Consider the following 21,206-nt stretch of genomic DNA (forward strand, 5'->3'; position numbering starts at 1 on the left):
AAAGGCTTAACTGACTTGGACAGAACATGTAAAGCCTCTTCTCTATTGTCATATTTCTGTGACAGTGATATATACATTTTTAGCCTCTGTGAGATTGTTGTTACCTCAACCAAGGAGGTTATGTTATTACCCACGTCTGTCTGTTTGTTTCTTTTTTTATTTGTCTGTGGGAATTTGATTTTGGTCTCCCTGTCTCTGCGTGACTTTTTTTCAGGGTACTGCGGCTTCCTCCCACAGTCAAAAGACATGCAGAACAGAGTTAGGTTAATGGGAGACTCTTTCCACACCAAGTCCCTGTTTTTCGTATGCACTTTTTAAAATCCGTTTTGAATTGTCACGCACAGAAACCTCACAAACTGAGTCTGATCGATATTATTATTCTATTCATTCAGATTATTGGCTATCGGAGATAAAATGTTGTTGAGCAGTGAGGATGATGATCCGTTAGGAACAAGAAGAATTTCATCTCTGATGAAGGTGCTGCGAAATGATCTTTATTGCTTCAAAGTCAATTTCAGGGTGTCAGTGGTCTAGTTATGCTACCAGCACTAACACCTGCTACTTACACAAGGACCACACATTGAAAAGAGGAAAACTAATTTCTGTGATCCAATTGATCCTGAACAAGTCAAACAACTCTCTGGAACGCCTTTGAAAAGATGTGAACAATTCAACAAATCAAACAACGTTTCAGTGTGTATATGAGATTGACACAACGTAAGGTCGTATTTATTTTTAAATGTGTGACCATTTTGGACGTAAAAAAACAAAGACCAGTGTACAAAGACCTTAAAGGGACCCTAGGTTTGTCTTTGATGGACGGATGGATGGGATAGAGCATTGGCGAGAGAAAAACCCATGAAATTTGAGTGGGGGTCTGGTTAAATTTGCCCTTCTGGGAAATTTATGGTTATAGCATTCCACCATATTTTTGTCAATTTCTCAGGAAATAATGACAGAATGAATGGAAACATTTTTTGGGCCGATTGGTTTGTCTTAGCAGAGGTTAGCATTGTGATTGACGTCCTTGTCTCTTTCTACATCTTTTCGACCCTCTTGACTGATGTTGCTTTTCACTTGGGAAAAACCGATGATGTTTGCGTGACAGCCATTTCTTGTTTATAACTAACGCTGGCGGTTTGAAGTTGGAAATCACTGAAACCAAACTTTCAAATTTTGTTTACTGATTTTCCCACATGGATTTACAAAATAAAAACACATTTGGGCACAGTGGCACCAGACTGCAACCGCTGTTTGATTCAGTAAGTGAGTAGTACATCATCCACATGTATTTGTAGCTTTTTGTCAACTTCTCAGAGGAGATTAACTCCATCGCGGCCTGTGAAGTCACTCGGTACAAGAGTCTATCTGCGCCACTCAGATGCTCAGCTTTGATTTTGTGAGGGTTTTTTGTTTTGTACATCAAAAGGTCCTTGTAGACGTCTATGTAGTCTGGGTCTGTCTCTCAGAGCAAGCAGATGAAAGGTTGGGTTACATAAGACCGTTAGACCAAAAGGCTGTTTATGTGCGTGTGCGCCTGGAGAGCCTCACTGATACTAGGACCTTGTAATAGAACAGGACTCCTCTGCGACCATCGACGAGCCCACTGCCAGCTCCTATACTGTAATAGCAAAGCCCCTGCCATCAGAGACATGCAGGAGAAGATGAAACATCTCACTCCCTATCTAATACTATCATTTACGATAATTTACATCTTATACATGAGCCTTTCACACAGATGATTGCTTGATGACTTCCTTTTCCGTCTTGCATGGTGGTTTTAATGCATGAGAAGGTACGCGCACGCCTGACGGAGCTTTAAAGTGACTCACAGATATTATCGTGCTGACGAACGCAGACTGCAGGCTCTTCGTAGCTGTGGTGCTCAGGATAGAAAATGGAGGATGGGAGAATGAAGCTGTTTGTCATGAAAGGGCAAACCCCTCATATTACATTTTTTTTACAACCTCCTAAATGTCAAAGTATGGGAAGGCGGTTGTACTTTATGAACGGGCGTGCACTGCATTGTGTGGGATTGCTCCATTATTGAACTTGTTGGCTTATTGTCAAGGTTACCATTTTTGTGGAGCAGAACCCATTGTTGCCAGAGCCTTGACCAAGGGATGAGGTGCACAATAACTATCACACAAAGTGGCCAACAGAGCAGAATATGTATCCTGTTCCGCTAAATATGCCAAATGTAAAACCTAAAGAGTCCTCACCAAAGATTCAAAACACAGGACTGCTGTGAATCCAAACATGATTTACAGTAGAGGTCATAGAGGTCGCGTAAGGCCTTTCAGTCAATATTAGCTTGCGTTTAACTTAAAGTCTGGTTAATTTAAAACATCATCTAATAAACATGACTGTAAAATAGGCCTTCAGTTGCCATTATCATAAGTTATTGAACACTGTATGCTTCCATTTTACACAGTGCAGTAGATTTTTTTTAAAAGCTTCAAGACAAAAACAAATTTTATATTCACATGCAGTGAATTGGAGACAGACAACTTTAGCACATGAAACTTAAGATATCTGTGTTGTCTGTCTCCAATTCACATGCAGTGAATTGGAGACAGACAACCTTAGCACTTGAAACTTAAGATATCTGTGTTGTTAGACATATAGCTAGAGGGTAAACAATAAGTGGCACATGTCGGTCTTCAAATCACTGTACACATATCACTGCCAGTGTTTCTGGTCACTTATGGACTAAACTTATAATAAATAATAACTGCTGCTCACCAAAAATTCCAGGGAATGAGGGGAGCAATAAAAAGATGTAATGTGAAACTGGGAAAGAAAAAGAGACTAAAGGACTCTGAGTGGATAAATCGAGAGTTGATTTTTTTTATTATAATAAGGCAACAGGAGCAGTGACTCCAATGTTGAGTTTATTTAGACTGAAGCAGCACTGTGGGAAAACCCTCCACAAACAACACTGACGTCCACACAGGCCCATAAACACAGACGACTGAAACCCACTGGTTTCCTAACGTTTTCAGTCACAGTGTGACACAACCCAGTGACCTCCACCAGCTCAGTAAATTACACCTGAATTATCAATTTGGCTCTTATCCTGAGCCGATTGCCGAGTGTGTGCAGCAGATATTTTGTCACAGCGACGTGCCAGTTCTGGGGCCCCAACAGAGGCAAGAGAGGAGGAGGGTGTAGTGTTGACTTGGCTCTCCCGCATCTTGTTTGCCAACAATCAGCGACAGAGCCGATGCATTTAGTGACTCCCCAAGAAAGTGGAAAACGGGTTTAAAAGGCCTGTGGGAGGACACAGTGGCTCATAATTAGGCAGCGTAAAAATCTCCAGCCTCTACCAGGCCCTCGGGCAGAGAATAGCAGCTAAAGTAAACCAAACCTGAACATGAAATCGCATTAGATGTCTGTGCTTGGTGGGAAAAAAACAGACAAAACCTTTTTTTTCTCCTCAGTGTATAGCTCCATGATGGTGTTGCCTCTGTTGTATGGACACTAACAGAAACAGGATGTGCAGGACTGCGGTTTGAACATGTTTGTGTCTCTGTTTTTCTCACAGATGCTTCCCCGCTCGGATTGGGACCACAAGAGAGGCTCCCGAGGATCACAGGTTAGCACTGTCCAGAGAAAAAAAACAGACCCCGCTAGTAATAACAATAATGATAAACAGCTGACAGGAAAACACACACACACATACACACACACACACACACACACACACACACACACACGCACACACCCAGGAACCAGCTCCCTGATCTCAGTCACTCGCCTACACACACCTTATAAATGACGCAAGCAGCAAAAGTCCTGCCACTAATGGGGCTTTTTCACCCACTCATTTTAGCCGTGGTTAAACAGCATGTCCAGAGGTGTCACTTCCCACCAGAGTCCTTGTTGCTCTCTGTTAGCGAGAAGGACTCAGGCCGGTGAGTTGGCTGTGAGGCGCGGCAGAAGCCATTAAAGGCCAGGGTAGAGAAACTGGAAGCCTTGGCACAGGACACACGGCTCGTTGAGGACAGACACAAGCAGCCACATCCTTGATATCGCCTTTCCTATCTTTTGGGGGCCACACTGTGCACAGTTTTGAAATTGATGTATTGAAGAGTTACAGAGCCACAGAGCAGGACTCTGGAGTACGTGGAGAACAAACAATACCCTTGGCATTGTCATGGCCATATACACCGTGTGTGTGTTCTGTGCTGCATGTTGTCCTATCAGGAGGATATCCTTTAGAAGTGAATAGACCGTGTGTCTATGCTGACAATGTACAGTAGGGGTTTCAGAATCGAGGGGGTGCTGCTGTTATTGACAAGCATTTGACGAGCCATATTTGTCGGGCGTGACTTGAACCCTGCAGTGTGCGCGCTAAAGCGGCAGACCTGCCGGAAAGAGCCTGAAAGAAACATGGCCATTCAACCAGATTCAGATGCTCCCCTAAAATCAACAGTGTGGAAATACTTCACCAGAGCAGATAAAACTTTTCAGATCAAATCCTACACTGTGTCATTTCTTGGACATAATAAAACTCCTAGTGTGTTACCAGTGTAGAACGCAACATGGATGATCAAATACAAGCGTTGCTGACCCTGTTGTCTTTGCTAACAGCTGATGGACAGTTAAATTCCTCATTTTACATTGTTACAGTTGCTTAAATGCAGAGGACACCAGCTATTATCTGAGCGATTCCTGTGTACAGCAGCACACACATGCCTTTCTGTTTACCTGCAATGTCATGTGATATGCGTGACCCAAAACGCTCGTGTAGAAAGTGTTTGTTTTAGTTTGAAAACGCTGCTTTCGAAAAAAGACTAAGTTGGGTAGTATGGACGTAGTAAGACTGTACCATATACCAATGCTGCAGCAGCCCGGGTTTGACTCCTGGGCCTTTTTCTGCATTTCATCCTTTCTCTCTCTCTCTCTCTCTCTCTCTCTCTCTCTCTCTCTCTCTCTCTCTCTCTCTCTCTCTCTCTCTCTTCCCCCTCCTTTCCCGTCTCTCTCCAGTGACTGTCAAATAAAGGCAAAAATTACATTGAAACATATTGTCCAAGGCTAAAATCAATTTGTTATGTGGAGTTAGTAGGAGAGCACATCGTTTTTTGATTGATGCATTCCCCAAGCTGCCATTTAAACTCAATTCAGTCTTTTTTATTGGGACTGGTGCTACGCGTTCATCAATGGAAACTTGTAATAGTCCGGACACTGACACGACGTGTAAGAAGTCGAGGCTTATGTTGGCATCTCTCTGCATCTTCTGGCTGTTTTCCCTCCAGCAGGTCGACAGTCAGAGAAGCTGGTCGCGCTCCCCTCTGCCGCGGCACCTCGTAACATGTGCAGATCTCACACTTTGCTCTTTAGCCAGTGACCAGAGCGCTTGATGGATCTCCACTGTGTTGCGTTCGCCAACATGCGCACATTAGCAGGCTCAATTTCCAGACCACGTCTTTTATTTTTTTCATGTCCCTGTCCAAAGCTTGCGGTGGATGTTTCAGTTTAGGGATTGACAGTGAAGTTATGTATGGAAAGAGTTATTTAAATATTTGTATTCGACTTGAAAACACATTGGTTTTGGAACATTACCCGTGGAGATTATTGAAGAAAAGAGTGTTTGTAGGCTCGGTTCTTGTGAGTGTTATTCTAAATTACAGAAGGGCTGGAAGAGTGGTCTATCAGACAGACAAGCTGTGACATTGCAGTCATGTTAAAGATTTCTCATGAAATCCCCATGAGCACTTCAAACACTCCAGATCAGCGTTTCCTCGACTGCGGGTTTGGGAGTTGAAAGAGGTCACTGCCCTTTCTCTGGCTGGTCCCATCATGACAGTGGAGGAGAGGATTTTCTCATTAAAGTGGGGCCTGTGGCAAAACTCAATTTAAGGCTGAAAGCGCATGAAAACATTGAACTACCTGCACTTTTTGCTTGTCCTCTGCCTGGGAAAATAATTGGATCTGCCACAAATGATACAGAAGCATTTTGCAATTTTCGCAATTTTCAAGCTCCTGCTTTTTATGACATGGAACAGTAAAACACGTCTGAGCTGATGCCATTACTCTGGGAGAGAGAAACTGGGTTTCATTTATAGTGGAGCTATTCAGTTTGCAAGATGTTTTAAAAGACTTATGACTGCGACCGCTGCAGTGCCGATGATGGATTTATGTTTAACCACTTGTATCGTGTAGTAAATCATCGCTCACTCGTTGCACCATCTGTTTTACCTCATGCATCTCTTTTGTTTGTTCTGTCCTTCAATTCTTGCTCCTGCCTCCACCAGTGTGTTTGTGTGTTCTTTTTTATAGAGATAATAAACACTTAAATGTGTTTTTTTTTTTGCTGTAAATCAAATTATATGTTATTTGATGAATTATATCACTGCTGCTTTTAAAATAAAAGTTTATGTAAAAAATCTTTTACTTTTATTGGTCGAACATTGCTTATAAAGTCATCCAGTGCTTAAATAGTGTGTCTTGGACCTTTCAGGGCCAATGCTTACGTAGAGTCATCTGTTTGGGATGTCTCTACGTCATGACATTTATATTTATTTGAAAATGTTAACAGACTCTAATCAAAGCTAGTCCGCCACAAACAACCGCTGGTGAGTGGGAATCTGGAAATCTGCATTCATTTTCAAAATCTATGTTGAAACTAAACCACCAAACCACCACATCGTCTGAACCAGCCCCCCCCCCCCCCCCCATTCCTCTTCTGTCCCTCAGCTGTCTCACACACACACTGTTTGAACTGTCGGCTGAGGCGACATCCTTACTACTACATTTCATTTGAAATACGCCTGGCGTCCACATTCCGGAGTTTAAGAGTTTTTGAATGCGCTGCTGGCCCTGTTTTAGTTAGAAAACTGTAGTTCATCGTTTTAGTCTGGACGGGTAGAATCGGAGATGTTGGGAAACGATGACATAGTCGCTCACATCCGCTTGCTGATTGGGTCTTTTCTTTCACGATGTAGTCTAGAGACAACGACCTGTGCTGACGGTTCAAGCAGCTCTGGAAAATCGTGATCTTGGCGATTGGCGAGAGGCCCTTTATATAAAAGTGTGTGTGCTGCTTCTTGAGTCCCAGACAACCCCAGATAACTTAGCTCTAGCTCAATTGTGTGTTGTGTGTGTGCTTCAGTTAAAACTCAGGGGTGAAGTTACAATTTAATCTTTGTTGGCTCCTTTGCTGTGGAAGGAAAATCAAGTCTCTCCAAGATGGCTGCATGTTGGACAGGGGTCAATCACCCTGACCTTTCCCAGTAAATAGTTATGAGACGCTAATTCTTTTTTGGTTTTGTTTTACCCTCACCGCCCACCCCAAACATCACCCCCACATCTATTTGATTAAGATGTGTAATAGCTGGTAATAGTCACATGGCTGCAGCTGAGGACCTGCCTGCCGCACAGCCTCAGTCTTCACTGATGGAGGAGTTGTGTGTAGGTTGTAAGTTGCGGCGCGGTGGCGGTGAGGGTTGGTTTAGAAGCAGGAGGTGTTGTGCTGCTGGGCGTAGTTTTGGCTGCAGGAGCCGAGGCTCAGAGAGAGGAAGGTCTCAGTGGAGTTTTGTGTTACCGTTCTGCTGTGATTCACACTGTATCACTGCTCTGTTATTCCAAGTCGTCACCATCGCAATCTCCGGGGCTCCTCTTCAACTAATCCATCTGAACAGATGTAATCAGGGCCATTACACTAACCATGCTGCCACTGAAATACAAAAACTGTGCGGTCAAAGATGCTGAGAGTTCCGTACAAATGGAATCAACCTGAGAAAAAGACAATGGACGCACAAAAGTATTCTTTTCTTAATATGTTCTCCAATTTCTTGCTCAGCAAATTCCTACATTCCTCAGAATGTGAGGGTTTTGTGTGTGGTGTTAATTGCAAAGTAAGCACCCCAGTGTGTGTAGCTGTTTGTGAAGAGCCAGAGCTGCTTACTTTATTGAAATGTGTTTACTAAGAGAATCAAATACAGTTGCTTTTCTAGTAGGCCCCTGAGGCATTTGTCCGGTCTCTGGCCCTCCTCTGGGATACATTATATTCTCACCATTTCACAATTTCAAGAAGCCCACATATCATTGTCATTCCACTGGAGGCTTCAGGGACTGTATGTTTACATGGGGAAGTCGAGGGGTTAAAAGTGCATGTAAGGGACCGTCTCAGAATTCAGAAATATTTGACCTCTCTGTCTGTGAATGCCATCAATAATCGTCATTAGACAGAAGGATCAGTGTTTTGTTTGTTTCACCAAATGCACTTTATCTGTCCTCTGCAGAGTTATTGCATAAGAAATATGTGGCCACAGCCGAAACACCAACAATCATATTTTAAAGAAAATGATGCTTTACATTAGAACTGTTAATTCAGCGCTCGCTATGAAATGTAAAATGTAATTTCAGATTCAGTGCATTAATGAAAATGTGTATAATGTTCAAAGCAAAATCAGTCACCTCCCAGACTGTGTACAAAGTTTATTTCAATACAAGATACGACAAATCTGATCTGATCTGAGTTTGAACGTTTACTCAACAAAATACCAAAGAAAACATTTTTGTGTGTGTGTAAATTGCTTTTGGTTTACAAAGCTATTTTTGTTGGCTGCCGTGTAGGGCATAAACCCCACCTTCTCCATGTTAGTGGATGGGACAAACTAAAAAGTCAAAGTATACATAGGTTTCATCATCGTTAGTTCTTGTCACACTAATGTCACCACCACACAGTCATTATTCTAAATGACGTCAAGCACAAGATGGCAGCACCCGTATCAGGGATATTTTTGCTTCATTGGAGGAAATGGAGAGGTGTCCTCCATCTTTATGTACAGTCTATGGTCACAACTTAATACAAAGACTGCTCATACTTTGTTTACACCATCTGCATGTGTATACTTCTTGTACTGTGTATGATCACTGATAAAATAAAAGTACTGCTCCTACATAAATGTACTGAGCCACATTTAAATACTTTTAATGCAAATATTTATAATATATTTGGCAAATAACTTTCAGCATAATTAGTTTTATATACGTTTTAATACCACATTAAAAATGGGTGTAGTTTGATTTAGTTATTGATCAAAACTTTAAAAATAAGTGTTTATTTCAAATAAAGTCAAATCTCCATTGATCTGGTGCAGTGTCCAGATGAACCCAGCACAAACATGATCTGGTCCATTTTTGGTTCTGCTTACTGTAACTGAATCTACAGACACAGCTGAGCAGGGCCTCGAGCACAGAGAGCCTGTGTGGACCAACAGCTTTTCACTCCTCAGGAGTGATGGCTGGTTTGTTTTGACTGGCCCTTGCTTGGGTTTACATGAACTGCTGCTCTGGTGTTAATCTTTGGCAAGTCTATTGATGTACTGTTCAAACAGTACGATCATTGATCATGTACACTGTTGTTATTCATCGTAAAATGTCATAACAGAATGATCACGCAGGGTTTGGTATATGAACTGCTTTGCTGTGGAGTCAACTGGAGTCATATTGATGCTTGGAGTCAGTCTAATAAAACGTAGCAACAAAAGTGGAGCCTTGTGATCAAATATCCTAAAGATTTGTGGTGACTTTGTGACCCAAGGTGTCGTAACAGTGGCTGGATTAGGAGTATCATTGCTAGACATACACTTATTTGCTCTCTTGTGGAAAGTTAGACGAGTAGTTAAAAATCCATTTTTTTACAAAAAATGAAAGTAGATCCAGTTCTTCTAGTTGGCAATAGTTAAGCTACCAATTTTCACAAACAAGATACATGTGTTCATTAGTGAGATTTATAGATGCTGGGAGGTGGATTTTATTACTTTTGGATGCAGTGAGACTAGCTGTTTTCCCCTGTTTCCATTCTTTGTGCTAAGTTAACTGATTGCTGTTAGTAGCTTCACATCTACCATAGAGACATGAGAGTACGAGAGGTATTTTCTTATCTAACTTGCTGCAAGAAAGTCAAAAGGTATATTTCCAAAGTGTCAGACTTCTGCTTTAACACATTATCTGTATGTCTGGGTCAGGAAAGTAGTTTAGACTTGTTTTCATTGTCCAAAAGGCAAAGTTCTATTGTTTCCAACAATGTAACAATAATCTAATAATATAGGATGCCGCTCAGAGAGTGGATATCTCTGCCAAGGCCCAACAGTGCCCTTGTAAACCATTTGAATTCACTAGATCCAGAATTGTATCTGAAAAATGTTGAAAAAACACCTCACAATGTTAAAGAAAGTTGAAAACAAATACCTGGATCCACCACTTGATCCTGGATCTTACCAGGATGTTTTCTTCCTTGACCCATTCCACAGACAATTACAGAAACGCAGACGAAAAACAAAAACTCTTTGGCTGAGATCATTCAAATCACATGTATCCAAAATGAAACATAAAATTGTTAATGTAATAGCCTGGTAAGCAACTCATCCAGTGTGTTCATCTGGCCGAAGGAGAGCTTGTCAGTTTTTCACTTTCCCATCATGGCATCCTGCTGCTGCCAGCTGTTGTCGGGGCCATCGACTGAGTGTAAGTTGCCTATAAAGACTGATCCATCTCACTTGGAAACAGAGGAGCGATTAATCATTTTCAGTCCGAGGGAGCTGTTTTGATGATCAAAGAGAGAACGACTTCTCTTTGCTATAAAGTACATTGCTCCCCATCCCTCAGAGGAGCTGCATCCCACACCAACTCCGAAGGGTGTATATCTCAGACACATCTCTGCTGAGAGGAGTGTGGGCCAGTGGCAGCCACTCGTTGACAGCTCGTAGATGTGAATTATTGTTTTTATATAGTTTATATGAATGTGGAAGCAGTAAAAAAGAGCTTGTATACTTGCAGAAACTTTTAAAATAAGTGATTAAACCTGCATATAACGCCTCAGTGGAAGGTTTGATTTTAATCACTGTGTTGGATGGACATTACAAAGGGGTCCAAGGTAGGAAAGATCACCATGGTACCTTTAGAATTAACGATTTTTTGAAACGCGGCTTCATAACATCTGTCCAAAACCCTTTTTTTCTGTGGTACTCAGAGTTCTTCCCCAGACTCTCGTACCGGATCTAACCTCTCAGCGGCTACAGAGGTGGCCGTGGGTGATGAATGAAAATGATCATCTAACTTGACAGGAAATGCTTATGTAACCTCATGATATTATGTAACTTAGTCTCGGTTTGATGTGTCACAGGATGACCACAGATGATTCTTAAGTTTTAGATTGCAGATTGTTGGATGATTAGAAACATCAGGCGGCACCGTCCGGCCAAGACTTTAGCAAAATAAACGCTTACGTAAAAAAAAAATGCTTGAGCCAGGGATGGTCTGGACTTTAGATTCTTTATCTTTCACTGCCGCCAGCTTTGAAGTTCCAGCTCCTCACCACACGCACACATATTCTTTCAGGTAACGGCTTGTGTAGTGGAACAGACGGCATTTCAGGTCATTTATCGGACAAATTCAGTGGAAGCATGGGCTCCACTGTGTCCCAAGGCTGACCCCTCCAATGCTCCCCACACACGTTCCACCACATTATGCTTTTCATGTCAGGGTTTGGCCATTAAAGGGATTGCACCCTGAGTAAAATCAAACCCAACACATTCATCATTACCTTCCCATTTATAGGTTCGGAATCCGAGTGAGTTGAGCTTGGTGAAGCACTGCTTATCCTCCTTGCACAGTGGTTTTATCTGGGTGCACACGTGTGTCTCTATGTTGCACACTCAGGATAATGCCCTTTGTATTTGTTTATGTGCCAGTGTCACTGTGTATTTTTGTGTCAACCTCTGTATATGTCACTACTATTTTCACTTGGCTCGTGAGTTGGCTGTGTGAGAAGTAGGGGTTAAGTTGTAGTTGGCTGAAGATTTATACACACACACACACACACACACACACACACACACACACACACACACACACACACACACACACACACACACACACACACACACACACACACACATACACACACACACACACTCTCCATGACTTCATTACTTCAGCGGGCATTACATTCACTTACATTGATATCCTAGAGACTTGCTTTTTGTCCCAATAAAGGAAGACAAGTCCCCATAAAGTGTAAACAGATTTATGTCCCCACAACATGAGTAATGACTGGACCGCACAACAGATTTGTAAAATGTTTTTTCTGTTTGTCATTTTCTGTCCACAAAGACGAGTTTAAAACCACAACCTTAACACAAAGCAGTCTTTAGAGTTAAAAAAAATTATAATATGACATTTATGGCGAAAATTATTGGCATCAAGTGATAAAATTTATTGTGCCGTATTGTGCAGCCCCTACCTATTACTGCTGTCTCTGTCCAGACAGATGTTCTCCAGCAGCCATGTTCTCCTTTAACCCCCATTTAACAAACTCCTAAATCAGCGTGTAAATGAGCTGAGAGACAGGTGTTTACATTCAGTCCTCACAGCAGGTGTCAGGGCAGAGTATAGGAAGCGGGGCAGGGAGAAGTAGAAGAGAAGATGCAGAGGAGAGGAGGGATGACAGGAGTACAATAGTCATCTGTCCAGAAATGATCCATCAGACGTCCCTCCGGATGTCTTCTTGTCTTTAAAAGAGATTAGTTTGGTCCCAATGCTGGTCGTGTCCGATTTATCATGAGATGTGTAGGGGAATGTCCTCGCACTGCTGAACACACCTTTTGAGAGCGAACACGTGTTGTTCAGGTCAACCTCCTCCACTTAGCCAGTGTAAACAGAAGAATTCTGGGCGCCTGGCAGCTGGTGTCAAAGTGAATAGGACATTGGAGGAGAAAAATCTGATAACATTCTTTTGGGAAAAAGGGCAAGTTTTGAGCTTATTAGATAAATTAGCTGGCTGCCGAGACTGACCTGTGTTTAGCTGGTGGTTATTCGGCTGCTCTAGGCCCAGCAATTAGGAGAGGGTTGTGAACTTTTCACTTTACCTTATGAAAACAAGGCCGGCTCACACCACCGCAGAGCAGACGGTCAGGAACAGACGCCGGCTGTTGGTCGTCTCAGAGGTCAGGAGCGAGGAAGTCAAGGGTCAGATCCTCGCTGAGACATTGCTAATGAGTCCATTCATTAAGCATCAAGTAATATGCAGCTCTGCTGAACACGTTTCAGCCTAATGTTGTCTTTTTAAAAGCTGCGAGTGAAACAACTCCTACTGTGAAGGACCACTCCCTGCTCCTCCTCATGTTTTTACCTTCTCTGAGCTTAAAGGAGCCATATAAGGTGCAGAATAAAACCTGTCATGTGTGAGTGGTTCTAAGTCTACATATGTGTGTGTTAGCTTGTGTGTATAATTGTTGTGATACCTCAAGGATAAATGACTTTAAAATCTTGGCAGAATCCCAGACTCACACTATGATTAAATATATACTGTATCTTGAAATGCTATAGGTCCAAATTCAATTGTCTATTATTTTATAATTTTGACACTATTGTCAGTGAGTAAGTATATGTTTGTTGGTTCAGTAGTTAGTTTATTTGTTGGTTAATTTGTTGGTTTGTTGGTTTGTTGGTTGCAGGGGCTGATTTCCCAGGAGGGACAGGGGGGTCCCTGCTTCATTCAGAGAGTTGTCCCCCTCAATATCATTGCAAACATAGGCAATGATACTCCCCCACACCCCTTCTCCTTGCCTCATGGTGGTTTGGTCCACTGCTCATACTCTCTGTCTCTCTCTCCGTCTCTCTCTCTCTCTCTCTCTCTCTCTCTCTCTCTCTCTCTCTCTCTCTCTCTGTCTCTCTCTCGGTCTCTCTCTCTCTCTCTCTCTCTCTCTCTCTCTCTTTCTCTCTCTCTCCCTCTACTGCATCTCGGGTTTCTGAAGACGAAATCTTGAAAATATTAAAGGGAAGTTTGGATACATCTTTACAATGGCATTCGTAACATTCTTTTTTTTTAATATTATTAAAAATCTTGAAGAGGTGACACATCATTTTCACTCTTGTGACCCCCACTGTCTGTATGTCAAGCTTCAAAATATTTTACTGTAGACATTTTGAGAAAGTTGTATACTTTTTTATTATGGCATTCACAACCTGCTCCTATTAGATATTATCTCCACGTTGCGATGTAAAGGCCCTCTCGCATTTAGACACTAGTGTTGTTGTTGTGTTGAACTGTGAGCACCTTATTCCTCTTCTAGGAGACAGACTGTTCAGGGTCATTGAGAGTGGTGGAAGGGTCAGATCCAGAGAGAGAGCCAGGTGACACATCATGAGGACCCTATTGCCAGCACCAGCACAGAGGATAGGGCCAGAGGCAGCGAAGATCATGATGACCATACACAGTACGTTCGGTGGTGCCCTTAGGTGTCCCCTCCAGGAATTGCTCTTGAGAAATGCCTGTTTATCGTAGAGATCCGCGCTTGGTTGGTTGTTTTGTTCGTTGGTTTGTTTATTGGTTCAGTTGTTGGTGGGTGCGCTTGTTAGTTTGTTCGTTGATTCATCAGTTGGTTGGTTTGTTTGTTGTTCGTCGTTCGTGGTTGCTTGGTTGATGATGTTCTGTTCCTGGCCGTGTGTGTTGCCAGTGTCCTCATGTAACACATTCTCTATCAACATGGGACAAAGCTCCTCATGAATTTTAATGTTTTCTGCTGTGCAATTGGCATCTCACATTATATCTGCATACAAACTGTTGCAGTGTTCACTGTCTTTGTTACATCAGCTTCTTTTGTTGTGATATCATTTATTGTGAGTACATAAAGAATAGTGACGAAAGAAGTATTCAGATCCTTTACCAAAGTAAATGTAGCGATAGAGCAGAGTAATAATAATCACTTAAAAATCCTGATTTCAGAAATCTTAGAATTATCACCTTATTGTAAATCCACTAATATATCAAAATATAAAAGTATAAAAATACTAATTTTTCAAACAGAATTGTCACCATCAGTGGGATGACTACTACTATTTTACCTATACGTGAATATGAAATCAGCATATAAAAGGAAAAGCAGCGCACTAACCTCTCATGTTGTTTCATGTGTTCCTCTATTCACAGTCTGACATCTGACAGTGATGTCACGGTGCACTGATGCTTCCTGTTCAATCACTGGACGTCAGTAAAAGCAACATTTTGAGCTGCTCTAAAATTCCCCAAAAGTGCTGAAACTTCCTAGGCATGTATTGTATGTAGAAATAAGATATTTAAAGTATAATTAAACTCAAATAAATGTCTATGTTTTTTGACTGCATGGGGCAGCACAATGAGTCATAAACACAACTAATATATTATCACCTTATAAATTTTATATGGCAAACATGGAATAATATTAGCATTTACTTGAAAATGCGTTTCTGTCATTTTGGTGTGAACTGGTTGGTTCGAATTTAAAGCAACAGTATGTAACTTTTACTGAGCAACAGCGCCCTCTGCAGCCACAAATGGTGATTTATGCTGTTGGGCTCCATGTCCGAGTGATTAAGTGGTTTTCATGTAACACAAAGTCTATCAATGTGTTGACCGCAGCTCTGACCAGGCGTAGTCTTACACACTGAAATGATAAGCAACCGAACAGTGGATATTACCCTTGATCCTCAGCTTCCTGAACCAGAGGAGCTGCAGCTGTAACAAATACACCAAAGTCTGTTTGGAATTCTTCTTATTTTAAAAGTTTTCTCACTGACTATCTGAAACAAACGCTGGTTTTTAATAACCTTTAAGTCTTTTTAACTGATCTACAGTTCAGCATTACTCATGATTCTGGCATCTTAAAGGGATAGTTTAGCCAAAAATGAAAATTCACTGATTATCTACTCACCACTATGTGATGGAGGGATGGGTGTTTGAGTCCACAAAACACTTTTGGAGTTTCAGGGGGAAACAGCATTGCAACAGTGGACATTAAGGCTAAAAACGTGTTGTAAATGACGCCTTTCGCATCGAATTTGAATGTCAGGGCTTACAGTGGCTTACAGACACAGATAACACCACAGGAGCAGTATGTTCTTTTCTGTTTTTATTTTTTATGTTTGATGAATCGGTCACCAGTTACTAAAATTGTATTGGATTTGGCTGCTACACTGTTTACTCCTGAGACTCCTAAAGTGTTTTGTGGACTCAAACACTTCACCTCCATCAGCATAGTGGTGAATAGATAATGAGTCAATTTTCATTTTAGGGTGAACTACCCCTTTAAGATGCGACTTTCAGTAAGTTACACACTTCCCACAGGAGATTGTACCCACTCAGCATAGTTACACAGAGCAAGAACAGATGTTCAGGGTGAGGAGTGGGAGTGAAAGAGCTCCATTCTTTTTATTTCTTCCTATTTCAGTGAACCAACCAACACATTTTAAAGCTGCTATTTAAAAAGCCAAAAAGTTGCATAGTCTTGCTTCAAGTACAATTACCTTAAAAATGTACTTTCCATGAGGGCGAAAGATAATGCAGTTAGTCTTAATGCGAAAACATAATCTAATGTATAACTACAGATAACTTTGTTCTGTAGGAAAAATGGCAGAAGTTATGCCAATGTCACAGTTAATCACATTATGTTCTCACGAGGGAGCTGCTGAAATAGTTTATGTACCTGCCCTTCATGCGTTCCACCCAGAAGCTGTGCGCAGCCTGCTATCACACCCCGCCATTAATTAGCATCTACTCAAAATGGCTGCAGCAGCGGTGATTGTTATTTCTTTGTTTCTCTGTCTTCCTTTCCCCCCCCCCCCCCCCCCGCAGTCATCAGGCACCACAGTCATGGTGGACATAGCAGTGATGGGAGAGGCCCATGGACTAATCACAGACCTGCTGGCTGACCCCTCGCTGCCCCCCAACACCTGCACCTCACTGCGGGCTGTCAGCAACCTGCTGACCACCCAGCTCACCTTCCAGCCGCTGCACCGGCCACGCCCCTCTTCCCTGCTCAGCCCCAGCGATGTCTACACCTGCTCCGACTCGGAGGAGGGACCGGAGAAAGGCGAGAAGACGTCCATCCACAAGGTAAAGAAATAAATGAAGGCTGACTATACTGGTAAGACACTTGGAAGCCCAGATGAAAGTGACGATATTTCACCCAAACATTCAAAGTCAGAATTGTTCATCAAAAGTGGTTGAGACCCAGACCCAGAATGATTGCATTTGGAAACGGCTGAAGTCCTCCTTTGATGGAAATGTGGTCCACCTTAATAAGGCTAAATGATTTATACACCACACAGTGCTCCCCACACATGTTAATCTTTTAGCCCATGTTTCAGCTAATGAGTGTTTCCTGCTCTCAGAGCTTTTAGCATCAAATGAAGGAGCATATTTCATAGAGTTGAGTGAAGAAAAATAGAGCACGTCTACTGCTCGGAGCACTGTTCATATAGCCACAGCTGTGTCAACATGACAGATGTGCAGAGCCAGACACAGTGTGTGCGTGTGTGTGAGTGATTTGAGTAGAAGAGAAGAGGCAACATGATGGTGAACACATCTCTCAAAGGGTTACAAAGACCACGTCTCAAAAAAAGAGGCTCTTTACCCCGATTACGGGGTCAGACTATTACCTGAGGAAGACACCCATCCTGGCTGTCTCAGAGGCCGGTGTGTGGTTGATGGCTGCTGTGCCGTCGCTCGTTGGACAGGTGCATTTTTACACCGTCTGAACTTTGTAAAAGTAGCTAAGACAAACTGTGTAGAGAGGCCAGTGAGGCTGCACTCATTACCACTCCCCAGGGACGGCTTCCTCGGCTCTTAACTGGCTGCGGGGAGAATATAGCAGGAGCAGCAAAGGCGGTTAGTGGAGGAATGAAAACCCTTGCGCTTGCGTTTCTGGCTGCTGGCTAAGAGTTTGATGTCCATCGTGGTGCATACTGATGCCTTTCAAGAACTCTCCCAAAACGCATTTATTGTGTGTTGCAAAAAATACCGCTGCATCAGGAGCACGTGCTGTACGGACATTTAAAAAACATGAATGAGACTCAGCTACCTGCAAAAACATTTGAGGTTACACTGATCTCACTTTTCTGATTTAAACAGTGGTAGAATGAGTCCAGCTATAAACTTCAATCACATATTGACAGCAGCAGGGATCAGCAGTATTTCTCGTGAGGGTGACCTGTTTTTTTCAGGCAATCGCTGATGGTGATACAGTGTGTGTACCATTCTGTGTTATGGTTGTTTCTGCCTCCGGTCTGTGTCTGCAGGGCTTTCATTAAAGAATGGAACAATTGAGCTGCAAAATCACACCACAGTACCATTGTTCCACTTTCATATTCGGAAGTTAATTCCATAATTTCATGCAATTTTAGTATTATACTCTACAAAAACACAGAGGTTACAAGGTTTTAATAACACCTTTGTACACCCTGGTCTATGAATTTATGCAAAATTGTGCATGGGTGTTGTCTTTGTATTTGTGTGACGGCTCCAAAAGGAGTGTAAGTCAGCGAAATGTCCCCTAAAGTGACCTTACCAACACCCTGTATGAGTGAGTGTACGCAGTGTATGACGTCTCGCTGTGAATGGGCTCATTCAGGATTCCGAGGCGATCTTTACTAGGTCACCCTGCAGAGGGCCGAGCGAGGGAGAGAGAGACAGAGAGAGAGAGAGAGAGGGGCTGCCATGTTTAGCGCTGCCGTGCCAAGCTGCTGCTGCTGCTGCTGCTGCTGCTGCTGCATGGCACCGAACAGATGGAGGCGTCACGAGGGCACAGACCACTGGGAATCCCGGAGAGAAAGCAGAGAGAAGACAGATTATGAAAGCGACCGAGAGAACGAGACAAAAGAGACTCGCGCTTGCAGAATCCCGGTGATGAAATGTATCTGTGCAATGCAATCATGAAATTGGATGTAATAATGTACCATGAGCAGCAGTCTTGGAACAGCTGCCTGCCAATATCCCCCAGTCAATGATGGTGGCAGTGCTGATTCTCTGAATAAAATGAAACAAACATTTTTCCAAGTCACATCACCTGCATCATTTGCTTCATCTCGGGCACATGCAGGAAAAGCAACTGTCTCATCTAGATGCTCCAATTCACTGGAGACAGAGTGAACACGTATAAATTATATCTTATAGGTGGGGGCACTTTTAGAGCTTTTATATCCATGCAAACACAATCACAGCCATGTTTTTTGACAACTGCAGTTCATGGCTGGAGATTGAATTCATTCCCAGTGATTAGAAGGTTTTTTCAGTCATGTTCAGTGTGTGTGTGTGGGAATAAACGTTCCTGTGTGTGTGTTTGTGTGTGCAGCGTCTGAGGCGAAGTCTCCACCCGGGTCTTCTGAGGAGGATCTCTTCCACGTGGACCACCACCACCTCCGCCACAGGCATGCCCACCATAGAGCCCGGGCCCGTCCGAAGGGATCGCAGCGCCAGCATCAAGCCCTTCCATGAAACACTCATCTGCAGGTAGCCGCACAACAACTGACTGACACCTCACTCAGTGGTGGATGTATTTTCTTGCACAGTACCCGATTCAGTAAGGTGCACATTTAAGTCATTCCTTCTTTACTGTTAGCTCTATAGCTTTGATTCAAAGCCACAGGTCATTGAATATATTCCTGGTTCAAGCTCATTGTGTTCTCTATAAAAAATCCGAAAATAAAAATGATTTACAAATTGTCATTTTTATTGTTAGTATATTGTTAGTAAGTAACTAGTTTATATAAAAAGACTATTGACAGGACAGGGACACTTCAGTGGCCAATCAGATTGAAGCAGGGGCCAGTGCCCCCCTGAGCCCAGCCCTGGATCTGCGCCTGGTCTCACTCTTATTTTGTTCCTTTTTATTCCAGCAGGCACATACTCACTTTTGCTCAAGTTGTGCATTTGGAAAATGAGGCCCCATGCTTGCTGTATAATTTCTATGTTTGAAGCAAACCCCTAGATTTTTGTGTTTCATTATACTAATTATGGCCAAATTTGCACTTTAGTTGTTCGTGACTGTGGTACAAATGATTTAAGAAGGACTCGGACAAAAAGAATGACGCGTCACTCTTAAGATTATGAGATTTGGTCTCAGCAGTGAACAGTAATGCTACAGCAGTTAGGAAAATGATATGTGTGCAAAGGGAGCCAGAATGGAAATATGTCCCACAGGCGAACACATTAACCTGAATAACTAAGACACACATATAAACTCTCAGCACATAAGTGCTGAAGATAGCACAGAACTCAGGCTACACAAAAGTGTCATGGATATTGACCTGTGTGCATGTGATATAATGGGAACTGCACGGTATTCAGGTCTTATAACAGTTTCTCTGCATTTTGGGGGAGTAACAGTGTTGTAGGACAGAGAAGGCTACAGTTTATGTGTTTAGGGATGAGTGTTAACATGCATTCATGGGTTTCTCTGTGCATGTAAGCACGTCATACAATATATGTGTGGTGGAGTTGTGCCTGGATGCAGAGGTAGTTAAGTAAAAGCTGAGGTTGAGGAAATCGGACCGTTGCGTTCAGACTCAGATGAAATATAGACACGTTAGCCACGTATTCCCGTAAACCCAGTAAAATACAAGCTGTGTTTGTTTCTGCTGTTGTTTTACTTTGCCCGTAAATCACATTGATGCAATAAATCTTGAATAAACACAGTTTTAATTTATTAACCAAGTGATGATTACTAAGTGAATAATTTCAGCATAATTTACTGTGATCTGTGCAGAGACTGTATTCTGCAGAATTATTATTTGATTACTGTGACCTTATGTTTTGATAAACTCCGAACAGCTCGAGGGGAATAATGTTTTTTCACGAATTTCAATGTGGTAGAAAATGGAGATTCAGCCTGAGAACTACCAGCTGTGCATGTGTTTGCGTGTACGTGAATATGAGTTATCGTGCATGCAATGTTTTTATGACGTGGATGCACAAGTGGTGCTCGACAGCACATGCTCCCCGACTTTAAAATATTAAGTACGCCTCAGCAAGAAAGAATCTCTTTGTGTTTCATCTTCCTCGTTCAGTTTGTCCCCTGATGAATCTGTGTCACAGGCATAAAGTCTACTGATGGAGGCAAAGCAGCAGCACAGCTATGTCAGTATAATGTAGGTTTGTGTAAATGCATGCATCTAGTTGTTAACTTATTTTCTAAATACTGCATGAGAACATTAGTCTGACCTCTAAACTGAAGCTTAATTATTAACGTGTAGAAGAATTTAAGAAAACCATGATGTCTGGCTCATAATGACGGTGAAAACAGCCTGCATGGATTCAAATAATACACTTTCTACTGATGAAAAACTTTGCGGTGCTCAGCTGCAAGTTAATGGGAATGTAGAGGCAACAACAATTTCAGATTTTGGACGAGAAGGTCATGATTTGGGGATATTCAATC

At 42.3% G+C, this 21,206-nt stretch overlaps 1 protein-coding gene across 2 annotated transcripts in view; it reads left to right on the plus strand.

Moving 5' to 3' along the window:
* The window catches only part of LOC117763341 (cGMP-inhibited 3',5'-cyclic phosphodiesterase A-like), a 75,712-nt gene that overhangs the window by 36,527 nt on the left and 17,979 nt on the right, over positions 1-21,206 (plus strand). For both annotated transcript variants that reach the window (XM_034588379.1, XM_034588380.1), the window contains exons 2-4: positions 3,548-3,598; positions 16,625-16,885; positions 19,122-19,279. In XM_034588379.1, the coding sequence (XP_034444270.1) occupies positions 3,548-3,598; positions 16,625-16,885; positions 19,122-19,279 (470 nt within the window). The remainder of the gene's footprint in view (positions 1-3,547; positions 3,599-16,624; positions 16,886-19,121; positions 19,280-21,206) is intronic.

Source organism: Hippoglossus hippoglossus, chromosome 6 (genome assembly GCF_009819705.1).
Source record: "Hippoglossus hippoglossus isolate fHipHip1 chromosome 6, fHipHip1.pri, whole genome shotgun sequence".
In the NCBI taxonomy this organism is placed as follows: Eukaryota; Metazoa; Chordata; class Actinopteri; order Pleuronectiformes; family Pleuronectidae; genus Hippoglossus; species Hippoglossus hippoglossus.